The sequence below is a fragment of the Lepisma saccharinum genome, chromosome 15, assembly GCF_977018435.1.
Source record: "Lepisma saccharinum chromosome 15, izLepSacc3.1, whole genome shotgun sequence".
NCBI classification, from domain to species: Eukaryota; Metazoa; Arthropoda; class Insecta; order Zygentoma; family Lepismatidae; genus Lepisma; species Lepisma saccharinum.
The window spans coordinates 10549154-10571058 of NC_139243.1; the positions used below are offsets into that span (position 1 = coordinate 10549154).

Below are 21905 nucleotides of genomic sequence, written 5' to 3' on the forward strand. Positions count from 1 at the left end.
AGGGATATAGATAGAACCTCACAATTGTATGTTTAAGGCCAGTGGTGGCAATTGGGCTCCAACACGGTGGTGCAAAGTTTACTTGCTCTTGGTACACAAGGCTTAGCATTAAGTGGCCATGGCGTGATAGTGTGGAGCATAGGCGTAGACAGAAATTTTCCTAGGGGGTCAAATGGAAGATGTCAAGGACACCCCTTTGCCTCAAAAATATTCTGTAACAGACCAGTGTCATATGCAGAAGTTTGTCAAAGAAGGGTTCATTTTTAAAATTATTGCATTATCGATATTTTAAATTTTGATATTACTACTACTACTACTACTACTACTACTACTACTACTACTAGTAGTAGTAGTAGAAGTAACAGTTTTAGTTTAGTTATTAGTTTATTTTAGCATCCAATAAGTTTATTATATGTACTTGTTACAACGAAGATTACATAATACTTACTTTGAACATTAGTAGCAGTAGCAAACGCAGTGGTATAACGAGCTTCAAAACGTGTGAAAGTTACAAATTAACCGAGTTTCAGTGTTGCAAATTGTGAAAGTTTCGTACCAAATTCGATATCTCAAGAGCATTTTTAAACAATGACACAAAATGAGGTGAAATAAAGTGCTTCGTTTATAAATTGCCATAAATTGAAAAAAAAGTAGATGTAAATTTCCAGGGGGGGGTCGAACAACCTGTTCGAAACCACCCCCCCCCCTGCCAACGCACATCGATGTAGAGGCAAAAAAATGGGGAGCAACTATCCCCTAAATCGTTGCCACCTCTTAAGGCTGTCATTTTAATCGGAATATTTCATACGATAGGCAAAGTAAACCTAAATGTTTCTTAAGGGCACGTAGAACAGTTTCCATGTCCAGCTAGACGCGAGGACCCGAAACTGCTCCTCCTCCACCGACCTTTTCCAGCTGCTAGCTGGAGAAAGGTTTGTGCGCTGGATGGTCCTAAGAGGGAAAAAAAACTTAGCATTACTCTTATGGGGTATTATTTTACGTGTTCTCTTGGGAATATCAAATTTCCAATGGTGTTGAAGAACACATGAACGGAAGGAGGACACGTTGAATATTTTGTTTGAGGTGGGAAAAGTCGAAACTTCCACTTGATTAGCAGTAACTTGAAGTTGAATTTCTGTGTCCATGGTATTCTGTGTAGTGTTGCCCACGAGTCGAGACTTTGGCCTGCCTCGTCTCGAAAATATTCGTTTGTCTCGGGACACATGATCAATCTCGTCTCGTCTCGAATTTTTAAAAGTCTGTCCCGTCTCGTCCCGTGGACAACACTAATTCTGTGCGGGATCCCGAAAAGTCGGGATCGGGATTGGGAAAAAAAATTCCGTCCCGATCCCGACTTCGGGAAATGAATTCCCGACTATTCAGGACCCCGAGCAGTCGGGAAATACCGAATGGTCATTTTAAAGAGTCGTTAATTCTCGACGTTTTCTGCATTGTAAATGTCTGGAACTTATCGAAATTTGTTAGTTTTTGTACCAGAAATGCAAAAACAATCACTTAAAGTGAAAATGACGTAGAATTCGAGATTTCCAGTGCTTCTGGAAATTTTGAGCCTTTCCCGTCGTCGGGAAGTTGCGAATTTTTCCGTCCCGAATGTCGGGATATAAAAAAAATTCCCGTCCCGATCCCGTCCAGACCTAAAAAATTCTGTCCCGCATACCCCATGTATTTTGTAAACACTTATTCATCATATTTTTACAGATCGTTTGTAGCTTAAGGGGGAACTTTTGCAGTAACTTTCCTATAATTTCCTATAACAGATGGCAGCACCGTTTGTCATGACAACCGAGTGCCATGTTGCCACATCTACGCATGAATCAAGGGTAGGTAGTATTTGTCTAGGTCCTCCTCCGTGGCCGTGCTGTTTAAGGAGCTGTGCTTTGTGGTCCGACTGCGAGACGGCATGGGTTCAGTCTCTGGGTTCTCGGCCTGTGTATAGGGTCAGTGGCAAACTACCATCACCTTAAAAAAACCGCTTCCACTTGCAGTATGGGGAAAAATTTATACTCTCTTGTACTATGTTTTGTTTTCTTTTCAGTAGCAATTTCTATTCCGACGATATTGAAATAAATGTATACATGATACGAAATTGTCACTCTTCGCCTTAAGTTTATCTAATACATAATTGATTTGGGGAAATAACATAAAATCGCTGTTCTTAGGGTACAGAAACGATCATTTACTTGATCTACTATTCGAGTTTTCGAGTAATTATCGGTCTGTCTGATGTAGAAGAAACTGGCCCAATGGAGTCATACATAGTGATTGAGAAACATAGCTTTTATACAGTGGCGGCGATTGGGTTCCAAAGCCGGGGGGGCAAGGTCAGTTTAGTTTCCCTTGATACATAAGGCTTAGCATAGTACGGGAGCAAAAGTAACAAAAAATGGGAAGCAACTGCCCCTCACGCCCCTCCTAATCGCCGCCACTGCTCTTTTATGTTATAGGTAGCAAGTTGGTTACCTAAAGTTCATAAAAAATTAATATCTCTGCATGCTTATAGAAACTTATAGAAAATATGGACCGAAGATAAAAAAAACAACAACAAATATTTATCTTGAAATATGGTTGGCTAAAAGTAGCGTGGAGGCGATTAGCGAGATGAATTCGGGGCGAGTCAATAATTATCCGCAATGCAGTTATGTTTATGTTTCCGAGTGCAACAACATTGTTGTTTCTTCGCATTTATACTCTGTCCCGGTCATCTGTGCAGAACGGCCACGGATAGCGGCAGAGAAGGGAAGGGCTGTAACCGCAGTCACTTTCCCCCTCCACGTAATCCCATTCCCTCTCACGTGTTCATTGGTGGAGACGTCTTGCGTCACTACTTGCGCAGAGACTTGTTTTCGTTCTCTTGCTCCAGAGATAGTTGAGACAGAGTATACTATATTTAGTCGTGGTTCTGGCGATGTGGTAGTCACATTGCATGAGTAAAATCGTCAACGTTCTGGCAGAGTTTGATGAGCAGAATGCACCGAAATGGGTTTGATTTTGGATTTGGAAGATTTTTATTAATTGTGCGTATTTTTAATAACGAAAAAATTGTAGTGCAATTCTCCTGTAATTTTAAGCCACAGATACAAGACTCCCGATTCTGATATTTCTTGATTCATGTGTTTCTAATGGCGGGACACGCGGACTAAATCTTTGAAGTGGAAGTTAACGTTAACACTGTTGATTAAACATAGCTATAAGTGAACCATACTGTGTCACGGGCGGGACAGATGAAACACTGCCTCTTTACTTAATAAGAAATATATTTTAATTTCTCTGAATTTTCAAATCATAGGTAAATAAAAAGAAGTTAAAATAAACGAACAATAGGTAAAATATCTTCTAACTTATTTATGTGTAATTTGAAAGTTTATCCAAATGACAGGCCTCCCCGATCGCGCAGTGGTAGCGTCGTCGCCTTGTAATCAAGGGATACCGGTGGATGCACATAGTGGATCGGATACCACTTTAAACTGTTGGTCCAGTCCCGATTAGACTTTCTGTGCATAAAGTGAACTTGAAACACCAGATCAATCAATCAATTTGTCCAAATGACAATTTTATATTCTTCACTCACAAATAGAATAGAGTTACAACATTGCATTTAACCCCTTAAGTGTGGATGGCGTATATATACGCTTTATGTTTGTTTCAACTATACTCCGTCCCAGCTAACTGTGGAGCAGGGAAACGAAAACAAGTCTCTGCACAAATTTAATTTACTTATTATGTTCATTTGTTATTATCATTATTATCTATTTTTAAGAAGAAACTAAATATGCTGACCAAGGCAGTAATTTATTTTATTAAAAACATAAACTAAACGCAACGTTTCAACCTTCTAGCAAGGGTCTTCTTCAGACTCTGTATCAAGTACAAAAGTAGAAGAAGAAAGGTGAAGAAGACACAATGAACTGGAATGGGGGACTGAAGTTAAACAAAGAATGGAAGAAGATGTTAGAAAGAGTGGAAAGGACAAGAGAGAAAGAGGAGAGGAGAAGGAAGAAAAATGAAGGGAAAAGAGCGTGAGATTAAAAGTCCAACCACATTCTACATGGAAGTAATTGTGTTTAGCCTTTTAGGTGAAAGTAAAGTTGGCAAGTGAAAGTCACCTGCTAGAAAGTTCCAAACAACTTTCTAAATAGTCTGGAGGGAGTAATGTGTGTGTATATATAATACCCTGTTTTTGTATCTTTTTACTTTTGTACTTGATACAGAGTCTGAAGAAGACCTTGCTAGAAGGTTGAAACGTTACGTTTAGTTTATGTTTTTAATAAAATAAATTACTGCCTTGGTCAGCATATTTAGTTTTTCATAATCATGGAAACAAGGCTTAATGGTGTTATCTATTTTTAACTTCAAATGTTAATGTTCAAGTTGCTGTTTAATAACGTTTGTTTTCAATTTATGATAAATTGTACAATGTCAATGTGTTTGGCAACAGATGACAGTCAAGAATTCGATGCAACAGTTGTGAAGTTTTGGGATAAAAGTTTCTAGCAAAAAGTGATTTGCTCCGTTTTCATTTATGCTAATATTCAGGTAATTTAGATATGTAATCAGCCCACAGAAGTTTGGCTTCGCCTTCGCGAATTGTGAAAGATATTTTTCATTTAATAACAGTACATGAATAATAATTATTGACGGCAACAGCACAAAGTAGTGAAGCGAGACGGCTCCACCAATGAAGACGTAAGAGGAACGGAATTGCGTGGAGGGGGGGGGGGGAAGCGACTGAAGATAGCAGCCCTGCCATCAGTGTGAACTGCTTCGCTCTGACCAATAGATTTCCCTCGCTTCTCTGACGCTATGCGCGGCCTTGGTCCACAGTTAGCTAGGACAGGGTATACATTCGATTTACTGTGGCGTATCTAGTCACACAGGCGTTTGGTGAGATAGTTCTAGCTGTAGTAGAAACAAAAAATAGTAGCAAGAGAGGAAGAAGACGAAACTAATTTTTCTCTTCTTCATCTTTCTTTTCGTCTTTAAATTGGATTGATTTCTTGTTTTAAGTCCACTTTATGCACAGTAAGGCTAATCGGGACTGGACCTCCAGTTTAAAGTGGGATCCGAACCACTATGTGCCTTCACCGGGAATCGAACCCGGGACCCCTTGATTACAAGGCGACGACGCTACCACTGCGCCATCGGGGAGGCCTTTTCGTCTTAAAAATTGATTGATTTGCTTTATTTTACTTCGCTTTTTGTGCCACTTTTGGCTAATTTGTGAAGATGGGGATGAGTGATGACGTGGTGAAATTGACGAATAGACACTCACAAACATCCATGCCCAGGCCAGGATTCGAACCCGGGACCCCTGGCGTCGTAGCGCGATGTGCCTTTTAAAATTGAGAATCTGGGCCACACTGACCCTGAATGTCCCTTTACTTTTGTATACCAAGTCACAGAACATTTTATTGTCCACTATTGTCAGGTATAAATAGCGCAGGCAATAAATTTCTGACGAATTCCGGCGATGAAACAATTATTTTTTAATTCCATTCGGTTGTCTCTGAAACATGGCCTTGCATGCCAGAGTAGACGGGCGTCACTGTGACTGTCCTTGCTGAATTATTAACACATGATATTATTTGTTGTGCTGTGTATATACGCTACTGAAAGTTCGACCGAAACGGGATCTAAGGACCTTTGCGACACGGAGTCTCAATTCTATAAATAAAAACCTACTCCCGAAATGAAATCACAAGCACGCCACTGAGTGGGCACCCACCCAAAGCATAAAGCTTAATTTGCACACGGGGGGGGGTGGTATGCGCGTTGGCAGTGGCGTACCCAGGATTTTCAAAGGGGAGGGGTTATGTATACTTTTTCTTGGTAGTCAGCCCTCATTTTGTCATATTTTCCTACATTTGACATTATTATTTTTAGGTATACTGGGCGAAAGGGGAGGATATAACCCCCATCAACCCCCCCCCCTTGGGCACGCCATTGAACGTTGGTTTTTCCAGAGTTATTTACTGCTTTCATTTGAATGTTTTGCTATTGTATAAATTTCGAAGTGGCCTGTAGTTGGTTGCCCCGTCAGCTCACCCTTAAGTCCAGGATGTACTAAGTGGAAGTAAGGTTGGCATTTGAGTGCCTCAGGAAAGGCCACCCCTTACATCCTTTTTCTCGGCTTGGGTTCAGCCAATTTAAAAACAGGGAAAGATTATAAAATAGTAGGGATTACTGAAAATAAATAATCCTAACGCCTGCACCCTTTATTCCATATTTAGAAAATACGCTACCTCTGCTGACTAAGGCAGTCTATATTTCAGTTAAATACATTTAACGTGACGTTTCAACTCTGTATCAGGGTCTTCTTCAGACTTGAAACTAAGTTTAGTTTGGTTTCAAGTCTGAGGAAGACGCTGATAGAGGTTGAAAACTCTTTAGGTACACCGTATTTAATCCACTAGATGAAGAAAATGAAGTATTTTCAGGTAGCGATGCCCACGGGTGGGTTTGTGAAGTCTCGTTATGTCCAAGCAACTTTTTTTGGGGGGGACGATTTTTTGTGTTGGAAATTTGATGTGAAACAGTATAGCATTTGGCACAAGTTGAATTACGTTATTAACTATCCATTGCTGTTACATAAATACCAAATTATAGAGTGCCAAGGAAATTGTAACAGGTAATATTATTATCAAGGAAGAGGGATGTCCAACCCTTACACATTGGGTCTTAAATCGACACGTGGATTCTGGTGGGGGATTGAGATATAAATGTTGGGAGGGGGGGATATCCGACTATTGAATATCAGTGTTAAATCTTAGATTATCCTTGGAATTTTAGATAGGAGGCTGAGCATTAAATTTGGGGGGATATCCAACAATTGTGTATTAATATTACGTCTGATATTGTAGCGGAAAATGTGGTTTGTGGACGGAGATTTTTTCTCTTTTGGAGAGGTTAATATCTAGGTATTCTTCAACATAAACAGTAAGTATAAAATTGAATTGAATATTAAATTTGAGGAGAGGAGATATGGAGATCTTAACAAAGTGTAAAGTGTAAAATCTTAGATTGTCAAGGTATTTCTTTAGTGTTCGAACATTATATTTGGGAACTATGATTTAGCGATATGGTATGCGCACGTTTCGGCGCCGAACATGGAAAAAGAGTCGATGGGAAAGAGTAAATATAGAGGGATCCTATGAAAGTATTGACGTCCCACTAAATTAATATTCTTGCAAGCCTGCAAAGAAATGGATATAAAAATTTTCTTGCTCGCTTCGCTCGCAATTTTCCGTTACAAAAATGTGTGTCTGCCATTTTCATGAGACGATTGTCAAGATTTATACTGTGCCTGAATTACAAGACAAACAATATTCTCGATATTTATTAATAATATAATTTATTTAAAATATAATGTTTAGTGTCGGTATACTGCTTAATTTCAAGCAGATGAGTCATTTTGATGATATGGTTCTATTAGCAATATTATTGTATTTTTGATTCCCTGTAGGCTATGCTGCAATAGTTGTACTAACTGTGTACTTCATACTAACGCCTTGTACATTACTCGATAAAACAGGAAAATATAAATAGTGTCTAAGTTCTAAGTTTTTGTTGCAGGGTAATTTTGCTTTAGCAAGTGAAATCTGCACTGAAGATCAAATTCATGTAATTATTGCTATGGAATACTAAAAACAATTGTAGTAACCACAAGCAGAGAGGGTGAGTTCTTTGAAAAAGGCACCTTTTTATATTCTCGTCCCGCCCTTAGGAATTTCTAGCTAGGGTTCTGTAATTCTCGGTCTTCAGTTGCGTAAGACTTTGTGTTAAATACCCAAATTGTGGGTTATTAAAATCTTGTTTTCCAACCACAAATTAAATACATATTTATATAATTATGACACTTGAGATTGCTAGCTTTCCGTTATTTCGAAAATTCGAACCATTAAAACATATGGACAGTATAACAGGCTATTGTGTTCAAATAAAAATAATTATTACGTATTCACCCAAAATATTTTGAGGGGCTGGGGGATGGAAACCTGTGTTTAAGGAAAACGGGCAGATCAAGTATCCTGTTCAATAAAGCTTAAAAAAAACGTTACTTTCAGTGGACACGCTATCGTAATTAAATACTTCATGTGGATTACCACATGATTTGTTGGGGACGCATGACGAGATTTGGTTGGGATTGTGCAATTGATCTTGGGGGAAATGGGCACCCCTGAAATGCACTCCCGAACGAAATAAAACTACTGAACTATAAACACTTTCGTAGGGCAGTATATGATTCACTGATTGATGATCAGAAGCAAAGTAAGACCACTTATGATTAAAAACTGTTTCCTGTGAATTATTGAAGAAAAAACGTGATCGAAACTAAGTAATAATACATGTATATACTTATTTTTTCATTTATTTGCACACACGCACTGTATATATTTCGACATCTGTTTTCTTTTTGTGATTTTCTTTGTGTAGTAGTAGTTTTTTTATAGTTTTTTTTTATTTCTGTAGTGTCTTATAATCTTCATGTATCTAGGTACTCTGCTACATCTTTCTTAGTTGGGTTAGGCGGTAAATCAGCATTTGCTGAACCTCGCCCAAGAATAAAGACCATTCAATTGAATCCCTCCCTTTTCTTTCATGTTTTGTTAAAAAATTGGACAGAAAAATAAATTATAACACCATTAAGACTTGTTTCCATGATATGAAAAACTCAATGTGCTGACCAAGCCAGAAATTTATTACTAAACGTAACGTTTCAACCTTCTAGCAAGGTCTTCTTCAGACTCTGCACCAAGTACAAATGTAACAAGGCACAAAACAGGACGATATATATACACAAACATTACTCCCCTCCAGACTATTAGAAAGTTGTTCTGGAACATTCTAGCAGGTGGCTTTCCCTTGTCAACTGTACTTTGACCTAAAAGGCTAAACATATTTTATTCCATCTAGAATGTGGTTGGACTCTTAATCTCACGCCCTATTTCCTTCATTCTTCTTCCTTCTTCTCTCCTCTTTCTCTCTTGGCCTTTCCACTCTTTCTAGCCCTTCTTCCATTCTTTGTTTACCTTCAGTCCCCCATTCCAGTTCATTGTGTCTTCTTCACCTTTCTTCTCTATTTCCTTGGCCTCCTTCCACTTTCTCACTAGTATTCTCTTCTCCCTTCCTATCTGCTTAGCCTCATCCCACTCTATGTCATGTCCTGTTTCTCTCGTGTGTTTAAATATCGCATTTCTCTCTCTCTAAACGTTACGTTTAGTTTATGTTTTATAATAAGATAAATTACTGCCTTGGCCAGCATATTGAGGTTTTCAGAAAAATAAACGATTTTTACTCTTCTTGATCAGCTATATAAAATCCTATAGTCTCATTTTGTAGAGCAGCCTCACTAGTTACCAAGATAATGTAGCAAAACCCGCGAGATAAAACACGAACTTCAACAAAACATATTCGGCAGATTTTTTAAATATTTTTTTTAAGCATTTAGTAAATTGCAATGTGCATCTCTCATCCAAACGATACTCTCTTTTCCCACGTACTTGTTAGGAGTTATGCTTGTAATCAAGATGTCCTGTGTTCGATACCCGGTGGAGGCACATAGTGGTTCGAATCTCACTTTATACTGTAGGTCCAGTTCCAATTAGCCTTAGTGCGCATAAAGTGGACTTAAAACACCAACTCAAACGAACAAACAAGTTATGGTCGCTGCGTCTGCAATTATTTTATCTTGTGGATGACGAAAGTCACGCATTTTTCCTTGTGCATCGAGTTTCTTAACATCAATGAAACACTGTGGCGCAAGAGTCCTTGAGCGCCAGGCCCTACCTACCGACTGCTACCTCTCTCCCACATGCAGTGGCGGCGACAGGATTAATCATCTGGGGGTGCTGACGGGGATGCGTAATAAAATTTAGGAGGTGTGATGTTGAAAATAAGGAAAGCATGAAATATAGCAGAGCCGCAATCACGAATTCTTTTGTTTTTTTTGGGGGGAGTACCAGAATAAACGTGCCAATAATAATAATAATAATAATAATAATAATAATAGGGTAAAACGAGGAGAGACGCCGCAGGCGGAGAGATGCCGCACATGCTGTAGCTTGCCTAGTACACATCAGATGGTAGCAATATTCTGCAAGGATGTGTAACTGTCGTTCATTCCACCACGCCAGTGCAGTAGAGACCAGTCAAGTGAAGTGGAAAGGAGTGGGGCGCCTTCATATGAAAATTTCCTGGTGAATTGACCGTCGAAATTTTATGAAAGGTAAGTGTGATAGATCGTAATAGAGCGCACGATAGTTTCTACGCGACAAAAATTTTATAGAATACTTGTTAGAGTATTGCAATTACCTTTCGCACGATTTTGCACCGAAACTACAAAACCAGTAAAAAGCAACTGGTGCGGCATCTCTCCTCGAGAAAAAGGATTGTTGCCGCAGTTACACAAAGGAGAGATGCCGCACATTTTTCTGTTAGGAGAGATGCCGCATTTTTCTCACCCTCATATTATAAGGTGTACAGTGTCATTTATTTCACCTTTTGACACATTGAATATTTTGAACACTGTGTTACATGTACTGTAGGCTATGTATTTTAACAAAGAATGCAATACAAACACAACATTATACACATGTTACTTGTGCTTGTATATAAGTTATGTAAAATAGAGTGTACTTAAATATTAAATTGTCTAAAAGTTTCTAAGCACTCGTTTCTTATTCTTTTCAGAATTCAAGATGCCCAACACATACAGAAGAAGATCTGCTTGAGCTTCGTGGTCTGATGAGACCCTGAAAGAGGCATGTACCAGAGTGCAAGCCGGGGACATAGCGAAAAGAGAAGCTGAACGATATTACAGCATTCCAGCGAGAACCATATGTCGAAGGATTGAAAAAGGCGATTTCTCCAAGAAGAGTCTTGGACCTGAAGGGGTTTTCGGTGCACATAATGAAAATAAATTAGTTTCCCATATTCAACGTCTAGGTGCAGCAGGTTTCGCTCCAGATAGACAAGCAGTTAGGGTGTTGGCGTACAAATGTGCTGAAAAATTAAATATTAAAGACACGTTCTCGCATGAATCGCAGATGGCAGGAAACGTACGGTTAAATTCCTTCCTGAGGAGAAATCCTGAACTTTCTTTGCGACAAGCTCAAGGAATGATTCGTGAAGATGTGAAAAACTATTTTACGTTGCTAGAAAAGGTTATGGAAGAACATGATCTAATGAATAAACCAGGTAACATTTCTAACGTCGATGAAACAGGATTCCCACTCATTAATATACCTGGAAAGGTTGTAACCTCCAAAGGTTCAAAGACTGTGCACACATTGACTCCAAAGGAAAGGGGAGAAAATGTGACGCTGATAGGGTGTTGCAGTGCAGAAGGAACATTTCTTCCTCCTGTTCTTATTATGAAAGGTGTGAATAAAAAACCTGAATTCGTTGATGGACTTCCTGCAGGATCCGATGTCTACATGAACCCTAAATCGTCGTACGTCAGTGCTGATCTGTTCATGAAATGGTTCAAAGAACACTTCGTTCCCAGGAAACGTCCAGGTAAAACGCTTCTACTCCTAGATGGCCATTCATCACATGTCCATGCATTAGAGCTTCTGGAGTATGCGGCTGAAGTCGATGTTATCGTTTTGTGTTTGCCAAGTCACACTACACAAGCCCTTCACCCCTTGGACCGATCTGTATTTGGTCCAGTACAATCATATTACAACAAGGAAGCAACATCATGGATGAGAACCCATAAAGACAGAATATCACAAGATACCAAGCAGGCTCTCTCATTGGTGCGGCGTGGAATAAAGTTGCTTCTGTTGGAAATGCCATATCAGGTTTCCGAGCCCGTGGCATTTACCCTTTGAATTCAAATTCTATTCCCGACTACTTCTTTTCCATTTCTGATGCTTGTCAGTCAGGTCCTAGTCCACTTTCATCCACCCACACCAAAATATATGACCATATTGATTCGCAGGATCTAGAGTCACCTCCATCGAGTACCTCAGGAAGTCTCTCACCTGTCACAGTTAAACCAACAACCTCGCAAGCAACACAACTGACACCAAAAGTAACTCAACCTCTTTTTGTGCCCCAGAATCAATTACCAGGAATAAATTTAAACCCTTCAACATCTACCTGTAGTTCCGCACCCACGGAAAGCCCCAGTAAGTACCTCCGCCAGCTGAGTCCCATTCCAGAAATTCCTCGCCAAGGTAAAAGGTTCAAACAGTCAGCCTAAGTGCTCAATTCCGCTTCCAGACTTGCAAATATGAAACCAAGAAACTCGCAATCAACTTCCAGGATCAAGACAGGACAGAAAGAAAAAAACAACCGGCACAAAGCAACCTGCGCCAGATGCTACAGCGAGTGGATCTGAGCAAGACATCAACAATTGTGTGGAATGCTTGGAGAATTAATTCCTCACGGCTTCCAAATCTGACTGGATCCAGTGTGTTACGTGTTTAAAATGGTTACACGAAACCTGCATTGTGTATGGAACAATGTGTGTGGACTGTGGAAGAAAGAATGATCGTAAGAAGAACTTAAAGAGGAAGAAGTGAGTCAGTGCGGCATCTCTCCTCGTGTTTTTCATGACACTCAAAATTCAATGCTTTTGTAATTTGAAAAAATATCCATTTAAATTCTTCCTAATGGATGCCAATTATTTTTTTTGTTAAAGTGCAAGGACTGTAGTTACGTTTTCATGTCAATAAATTTCCACAAAAGCAGAGATGATGTTTTTCTATTCAGTTATGAAAAGGTGCGGCGTCTCTCCTCGTTTTACCCTAATAATAATAATGACGTTATTATTAGTAGTATAGTAATAGTAGTAGCAGCAGCAGTAGTAATGATAGTAGTAGTATCATGTGGCTCCAAATGTAAAAGTCGCAAGGCGTCAAATCGATCGGGGGATCGAGCTGGGCAGTCATCATGCTGATAAATCATGTCACGTCTTGTAGCTAGAGGCACATCCTCCAACAACATTGCCATCCCGTTCCGCAAGAAATGTTCATAAGTAATGCCATTTAAGATTTGGGGCAGGAAAAATGGCTCGATGAAATGATTGTTGATTACGCCCATCCATACTTCTGCCTGGGCGTGCGACAGTGGCTGGATGAAAAATACCCAAAGAAATGGATAGGCCGAGGCGGACCGATTCCCTGGCCGGCTCGATCCCCCGATTTGAGGCCTTGCGACTTTTACATTTGGAGCCACATGACAAGGCACCGGTAAACTCGCAAGAAGAGCTCAGGGAGAGGATCTTAACAGCTGGTCAACACGTCAAGGCCACCATCACATCACGAGTTAAGAGAACAAATGTCCGTAAAAACTTACGTGCCTGCATTCGTAACGGAGGTGCCCACTTTGAGCAAGACGTGTAATGTTCTTTAATTGTATTGTTCATTGATTCCATACACATGAAGATGAATGAAGTATTATTTCTTGTACACAAATGTAAATGTTATCAACCTTTGTCCCTTGTTGGATAGCTGATGACTCAAGGAAGTAATTTAAGTCATTTGTACGGTTCGTGTCATACCATTTTTGTTATTAATACGTTGCCAAGTAAACTAAGAGTGCATTTTTTTATCATCACTTGTAAGTTTAGACCCACCCGGTACTTACATGTGATTGTTATTTGGAAAAAACTTTTTTTTAAACGAACCACTTGTTTGTTAGCTATCAGAAAACGCTTAAATAAGTTCCCTACAATTATCAGTTTTTTCTCAATTAATCTTTTTATGTGGAAAATTGTCATTTTTAGAAAAAACAATAGAAACTCGATTATCTCGAAAACTACTAATTTTTGGACGGGGTATCATATGGTCAAATTTATTGCAAATTGTCTCTACTTTAACCCCTTTCAGGGAATACATCTAATTACCAGTCACCCTGTATATAACATATTATTTATTGCATTACATAATCAATTAATCCGCCTCATAACAAACCAACTGCAAATATGATATAAATCTCTCAAATGTGCGTGTTCCTTTTCATCCAAACAATTGTTCATACATTTAGACCAAATTGCTTAGCAGTAACAGTCTGAAGTACATAGTCGCTTTTACTTCTCTCTCTGGTAATTTACAACCTTAGTGACAATGAAGTTCGACCAGTCACAAATATAGGAGTGCGTTGTGAAAGAAGTAGAACACATGCATATGCTGAACATATTTTATTCAGCAGGCTACATGGAACAAAGGAAAACATAAATTTCCGCTGCAACGCAGCATTGTATGGTGTCCACACAAAATAAAACATATTCGTCCATCTACACGTGACATTGAAGTTCGACCACTGTTAGAGGGGATCCTGTTTACCATGGTGTGACGCCGCCCCGTCGGCGAATAACTGTGGCAATGCGTCGGGGCATGCTGCGGACGAGTCGTTCAAGGTATTTCACATCGATGCGGTGCCATTCCTCCTGCAGGCAGGCGATAAGAGCAGCCACTGTCGTGGGTCCCCTCTGTTGCACACGTCGCTTAAGAACACGCCACACATTCTCAATGGGCGAGAGGTCGGGACTCGATGGTGGCCATGGCAAAGTTCGCACGTGATTGCAAGTCAACCATTCTCTTGTCAGCCGCGCTGTATGAGGCCTGGCATTGTCGTGTTGAAAGATGAGACGTCGCCTGTGGAACAGGTGCCTTCGCACTGTGGGAAGATGCCGCTCCAGTATGCGTGTATAGGCGTGTGCATTCACAATGCCCTCACAGACGTGTAGTGGGCCAACCCCAGATGCCGTCATGCATACCCATACCATCACTGACGCAGGTTTCTGTACCCGACGTGCATAACATTTTGCTTCATTCTGTTCCTCCTTCCGACAAATGACTGTTTTCCGTATTTTCCCGTACACTACATTGAAAATGGATTCGTCCGTCCACAAAACCCTGTTCCACTACCAAAATGTCCATCCCCGGTACATTCGTGCCCGCCGTAGTCGATTGCCTTTGTTCAACATGGAAAGGAAGGGTTTACGTTTCGCCTTGTACACTCGGTAACCGCATCGCTGTAGGTAACGGCGAATGGTTCTGGTTGACACTTCAATGTGAAAGCGTTCTCGAGTCCACAGTCCTAATTTGGCCACAGAAACACGATTGTTGGTCTGGATATAGCGCCTAAATATCCGTAGGTCACGCACGCTCAGCAGGCGTTTTCGACCGGGGGTCTTACCTGGCTCTGTAGTACCCGTATTTTGGTGGTGTTTGATGATGCAGTGGACGGTTGACTTGGATAAGTTCAGTTGGTGCCCTATTTCCCGTTCACTGAGTCCATCCCGTTGCAACTCCACCACTCTTCTCCTCGCGGTGTTGTCAATAGGTTTGCCCCTGGCCATGGTGATGATGCACTGCAGTTCCTCGGTGCACAGCACGCGCTTATATACGGCGGACTCCCTTATCATGTCCGTGACGTCATGCTTCCGTCGAATACGCCACTATCTGGAATTTTCCGTATGGGTCTGGTGCCTGGTCGAAGTTCAATGTCACGCGTATACTTCCCCGTTTTCGTTCTTTACGTGACCTTGGGTGCAACATGCTGGGATCACGATTCTTGCCTGCTCACACGCCTCCTCTTACACACATGCGTCACTTCTGCGGGTCACCCATTCCACCGCCTATGCCTCTGTGCATTTAATCACGTATTCCTTTCTGGTCGAACTTCATTGTCACCAAGGTTGTACAAACACAGAAGGAATGATATTTCTCGCTTTGCTCGCAAGAAAACTTTTAGATCCAAATTATTGCAAACTGAAAACAATATTAATGTTATAGGGCCCTGCATTCTCTATTTTGTTAGAGTAGAGAGGATAACGATGCAAGGTGGAAATTGGATATTAAGGAAAGGCTTGAGCAGTTGGAGAAGTTGGAAGAGCGTGCAAAATAATTATCTAAGAACTGATAATGTTAAACCCAAAGTGCCACCACTGCACCTGGTTTCCTTCGTGGTTCCTCGGCTGGGTCACGACGTGGTACTGTGTCGGTCCATCGAAGGTGTCCTCAGTGGGTTCGCCCAAACCTTTTAAACGGACCGACTTAACACTATCACTCACAATACACTTCGTGCCTCGCTCTCACGATCGGGACTCCTCCGGCAACCTCTCGTCACCCGGGAACTGCTGGCGTTTTGGATTACACGGCATTTTATTTCGGCTCGTGACAATTTTATAACATCTGTCTTAATTTAGAGTGTTCAGCACGACGAACCCAAGTTGTTGTGCAGGGCCGGATTTACCTCTTTGCCGCCCCTAGGCCAAACAAGCTCTCCCGCCCCCATACCGTGTATCAAGAATGAAAAAAAATCATTATTTTTCTGTATTTTTACTATTAATGGCATGCAGTATTAAATAAATGATAGTGAGCTACATACAAAAAAATGTAACAAAGCGATATGACATATATTATATAAATTACATTTTAACATTTACCTTGTTTTCAGAGAAGACTTTAAGTTTTACTTTATTTAAGTGATAGGTACATAATACCATCATACAAAAAATGTAACAAAGCGATATGACATAAATTTTATAAATTACATTTTAACATTTACCTTCTTTTTCAGAGAAGACCTTCTTCCTTGCTTTACAGCACTCATTGATCACTCATAATGAGAGTAATGACGTTTTAAACTTACCCCAAGAAACGCACGTCGGACACTGAAACACGCGAGACGCGACACACCACCAGTGATGTGCCGTAGACTATAAGTTTACGTCTACATGCGTTGTCTACACGTAATATACGCGTAGATTACATTGGGTTGTAGTTTACATAGACTACGTAGACAATCTAAAGTGCATTAAACTTAATTTTCAAGGGATTCATGAAAGGAAAGTGACATTTTCAACTGTATTTGTTCCTAACGAAATGAAAAGAATCCTATTTACAACAAAATTTCTCTTCTCTTCTATTATCAACTATGGAGGAAGATAAGTAGTATGCAAAAAACAACAACAGATGGCAGTCGTGAGGCAAGAGTGGTCTTTTCCCATAAAACACTAGAATATTTTCTATATTAGGTTTCTTCCTAGGTGAGAAATTGTTCGAATTTGGAAGAACGAGTATGAAAAGTTCTCCTCACACACCAGCAACTGATACGCAGTATAAATTTATTTTAATTCCACGGTGCCCTTTGCTAAGTTATCACCTTTCGCCATGTTGTTTACATAGATTACGTCATCTACGTGTATAAAATATTCTACGTGTAGAATGTAGACTATCGTTGTTTACGCGTAGACGCACATCACTGCACACCACCTACTTCTTCAATAATATTCTCGAGCAACTAACAGTAGAATACTACAATGCGAAGCCCCTTTAATAACACCGCTCTGCAATTTGAAATTTTTATTTTGATGTTTTGGTTTTGAATGTCGTTTCCGCCTACTTTTGGGGCGCTGATTCCAAATATGTAAGCAGTTTTCTTCCATCACGTCCAGATTGATGAAAAAAAATGAAAACAAAATTTGCATATTGAACCATTACCGACATATATTTATACCCTTCTACAAGATCATTGCCATGCTTAAAAAACAAGAATCAAACAAAAATGAAAAGAATACGTGCTTTTTGCAATAGTTATTGTTACGTATGGCAGTTCGCAGTGGTAGAAAACAAAAAAAAAAGACTTTAAAAACTTTCCTTCCGAATTTGCATGTGCTCTTATATTGGAAGTTAACAAACTGCCAAATTCACATTCATATCATAATTAGCCTATGCAAGTGTATAGTACTTACGAAAAAATAATTTGAAGCTGTTACTAAAACTTTGAAACCAATCCACATGAATTTTTGTTAATCGTTATGCTATGTTATAAATACAAGTATGTGCTAGTGCAAGACGTACAATATCAACAGTTTTATTATTGAAGGGTGGTTGAAAGTAGGGTGGCGAGGATGGAAAGTTAGAAGGGTGGCAGGGTAGAAATTAGGAGGAAGCGGATGCCAATAACCGACCTCGCCCGGGTGAAAATTTTATCTTGTAAACCTAGAACGAGGCCCGGATTTCACAATAGGCCTCACAGGCCCGGGCCTAGAGTGGCACTTTGGAAGGGACGGCACGAATGTTTGTTTTAAATTTATAAGGAGTATCTAATTCTCGGATTTCCTTTTCTTTTCTCCGGACACACGAATGGAATGACTTAATTTAGTTGTATTGTAAATATAAGTTAACGAAGAATATTTCTTAAGAGAGAGAGGCTAGCAGGGCTAGGAACTAGTTTACTAATTTGTTGTTTTAATATCCGACGTTGTTGTTTCGAATGTACAGTATTGTGCTGAGCCGGGTCGGCGATTGCGGCAAGAACGTGGAGCCTGCCGCTTGCTTTTGAAAGACAACGCCGGCTTGGCTGCGTTTCAGGAACGCCGTTCTTTGTTGCTGCCGGCATTGGCCGCATGTCAAAAGCATGTGATTTGCGTTTAATTGTTGAGAATTAAACTGTCAGCGCAAGCATTACACTGCTCTGCAGCAAAAATGAGGTTTTCAAATGAATGAGTGTTCCTAAATGGAATTTTCACGCTGAGTTCAACGGTGCAATCAGTATTTTTCTATCACGTCAGGTTTCCGAGAAAATCAGGAATTTGTGTTTCATAAAAGTCCCGTTTATATACCATACATAGGAGGGCATGGAGAGTATTTAGAGTTAAATTGTGAACGACCCGAACACTTTCTGTTACATATGTGGGAAGAACATTTTGTGTAAACAAAGACTAAAGATAACGCCATTCGTCAAAGAAGCCTACCTTGCATATTTTGGACTTGTGCTTGGCGAATAAAATAAACCATGGGCACCCCAGAAAGTATATAAGACTTGTGTGGAAGGTTTGAGGTTCTGGATGAACGGACAAAGGGAAAATTATATTTTGCTCTGCCAATGGTATGGAGGGAACAATTAAACCATACGGATGACTATTATTTTTGTCAAGTTCAAGTGCAAGGTTTCAGTGCCAAGAACAAAAGTATCCACATTTGCGACCTGCAATGAGACCAATCAAACATGACGAAAGTCTACCTATTCCTTCTCGTCCATCTTCAAGTGTACATAGCCTCGAAAGGCAGTTGTAAGCGATACAACGGACATCAGTGGATCAGTACAAGTGATAATACCCCACACTTATTTAGTTAGACCGCAGTGAATGACTTGGTACGTGATCTTGAATTACCAAAGGAAAGTTCTGAACTGTTAGCTTCTGTACTGAAAGACAGACATTTATTGTTGCCTGGCACTAAAATTTCATGTTACAGATCCCGGGAACAAGAAATAGTTTCTTTATTTTCAGAAGAAAGGTCTATGATCTTCTGCAATGACATACCGAAACTTGTAACGTGGCTTGTTGTAAAGTATGTAACTTCTGAATGGAGGCTTTTCATAGATTCTTCTGTAACCAGCCTGAAAGGTGTTTTACTGCACAATGGCAATGTTCTTGGATCTGTACCAGTTGCTTATTCTATTACTTTGAAATAATCATATGAAAGTTTGCAGTTTCTATTGCAGTGTGTGAACCTCTTCGAGTATTGGTGGGTTGTATGTGGTGACTTCAAAGTTATCAACCTTTTAATGGGACTACAAATGGGATACACAAAAATGCCCCGTTTCCTGTGCGATTGGAATAGTCGAGACAGACAAAATCACTGGCAAAGGCGGGAGTGGCCAACCAGAGGACCCTTGACACCCGGAACAAAGAATGTTATGTTTCGTGGAACCCACGAAAGTTCTTCTCCCTCCTATATACATTAAATTGGGTATCATGAGCCAGTTTTTACGTGCCCTAGATAAGGACAGTGAGTGTTTTAAGCACATATGTAGTGTTTATCAGAGAATGACCCTAGATAAGCTGAAAGCAGGTGTTTTTACTGAACCTCAGATCAGGAAATTAATGTGCGACCCCAATTTTGAGGATACAATGAGCTAAACAGAAAAGCAAGCCTGGGAGAGCTACAAAGATGTAAAAAACTTCCTAGGAAACAGAAGGAGTCCAGCGTACAAAACCATTCTGAACACCATGTTGGAAAATTTGAGAAAACTAGGTTGTAACATGAGTTTGAAGTTACACTTCCTACATGCTCACATTGACTATTTTCCAGATACCTGTCTTGGATTTTACAGGGAGGAACAGGGTGAATGTTTCAATCAGGATTTGAAAGAAATGGAAAGAAGATACCATGGTGGTTGGACTGTGAACATGATGGCAGACTACTGTTGGTCCCTGAAGGGAAAGTACTTCTCATGTATATGGAAGAAGTTCAAAAAGACGAAAATTCCTGCCTGTAAAATAAGTGAGGTCACTGTAAATAATATCACTTGTTGGCAGTTCTTGTGAACTGTACGTACATTGTGTTTACAATTACATAATTATAATATACACCACGTTTTTAAGTAATTTACGTGGTTTTTTACGCGTAATTTACGTGTCATTTAGAAAACCTTTTTTAAAGCGTATTTGCACAACCCTGGCTGCCGCTACGGTGTGAAACGTAACTGTTGATTGTCTCGTTCCCAAGCGACACTTGTCGCGTGCCGCCGGTCGCTCCGGACTGAAATCTTCCTTAATCGTTTCTCCAGAGAACTTTTTACAGTGCGGATGTTTAAAAGAATCGCTACTTACTGTAAGATACACAGATGACACTTATGCATGCTGCCACGCCATCTGACTTGGAAAGACTGAAACTTGCCCTTTTGCTATCACCCCTCTATCGATCATATTCCTGCGCTCACACGTCTAGCAAACTGACTGTTCGTGACATTGATTAGCATGCACTCTGTTTACTGCATTAGAAAATACGTTAGCTAGTCCTTGTTTGATCGCGTACCTATTGTCGAGAAATCGATATCAGTCCCTCCCCCACCGTTACATTGAATTATTTATTCATGTAGATTATTTGATTACCGTATTTCAGGTAATGATATTTCTCTGGAACACAAACAAATTAAACTTTTACCGTCTGACGAAATCTATTTGAATAAAATTCGGGCCGACCTCCGTGGTGGAATGGTTAGCGCAGCAGGCCAGTAGCGAAGGGTAGGCTTAGGGGGTGGGGGACTGAAGACTAGGGCGCCATGCACAGAAGGCGTCACTCAAAGCTTTTTTTTTAAAGACAACAAAGGCAGAATATGCAAAGGAGGAATTTACACCTGGAATTTTCTGTTTCCGAAACAGTTATAGTACGTTTTTAAAGACATTCTTTGGACAATAAAAAATAACTGAAATGTTCTTAAATGTTAAACTTTTGCAAAATCAGATATGCAAATTACGGATCTTTAAACACAACCTAATATTATTTATATATGTATTTATGTATGTATGTATGTATCGTGTCCACAAAAACATTCCGTGATTATAAACACATATAGCATCGCTCTAGGTACTCATATTTATATACAATTGGTGCCACTAGAAGCAAAAACTCAAAAATTTTAATACCTAACTACCTATCTCAGTGGCACTCAATGTGTGCTCCTCGTGTCACGCTGCAAACATGAATGAGATATTCCCACTCATGCCACACGCGTTTCAATGTATCTACAGTGAAGGTCCCGTATACAAGGATACAAGAAGAAGTCACAGACACATGTTAGGGGACCTCGGTGGCCACTTGCAGAACACCGCATCTTTGTTTCCGGAGCGCCGAATCCATCTTCCTTCAAGTTTCTCATTTAGGAAATTCCGAACATCGAGATGGATTTTGGGCACGGACGATTTAGGGATGTTTAACTGCAGGCTAGCTCTACCCAATTTGCTTCTAACAACGATGCCATTTACAATAACACATTAACAATAGAATTTTTTTTCCTTTTCCCCTTTTTCATTTTTTCATTCTTTTATTGTTATGTCATCTATTGTTGTAGTTAACACCAACAATTACACATCCGCTAAAATTCTTTGAGCTGTTCTTTCGAATGGTATAGGTACAGCG

General features: G+C 40.0%; 1 protein-coding gene across 1 annotated transcript in view; it reads right to left on the reverse strand.

The window, feature by feature from the left end:
* Positions 1–20659, reverse strand: part of LOC145999578 (gamma-aminobutyric acid receptor subunit pi-like) — an 85952-nt gene extending 65293 nt beyond the window's left edge. The window contains exon 1 of the mRNA XM_083136604.1: positions 20597–20659. Coding sequence (XP_082992730.1) covers positions 20597–20625 — 29 coding nt within the window. The 5' untranslated portion in view covers positions 20626–20659. The remainder of the gene's footprint in view (positions 1–20596) is intronic.
* Positions 20660–21905: the final 1246 nt, after the last annotated feature.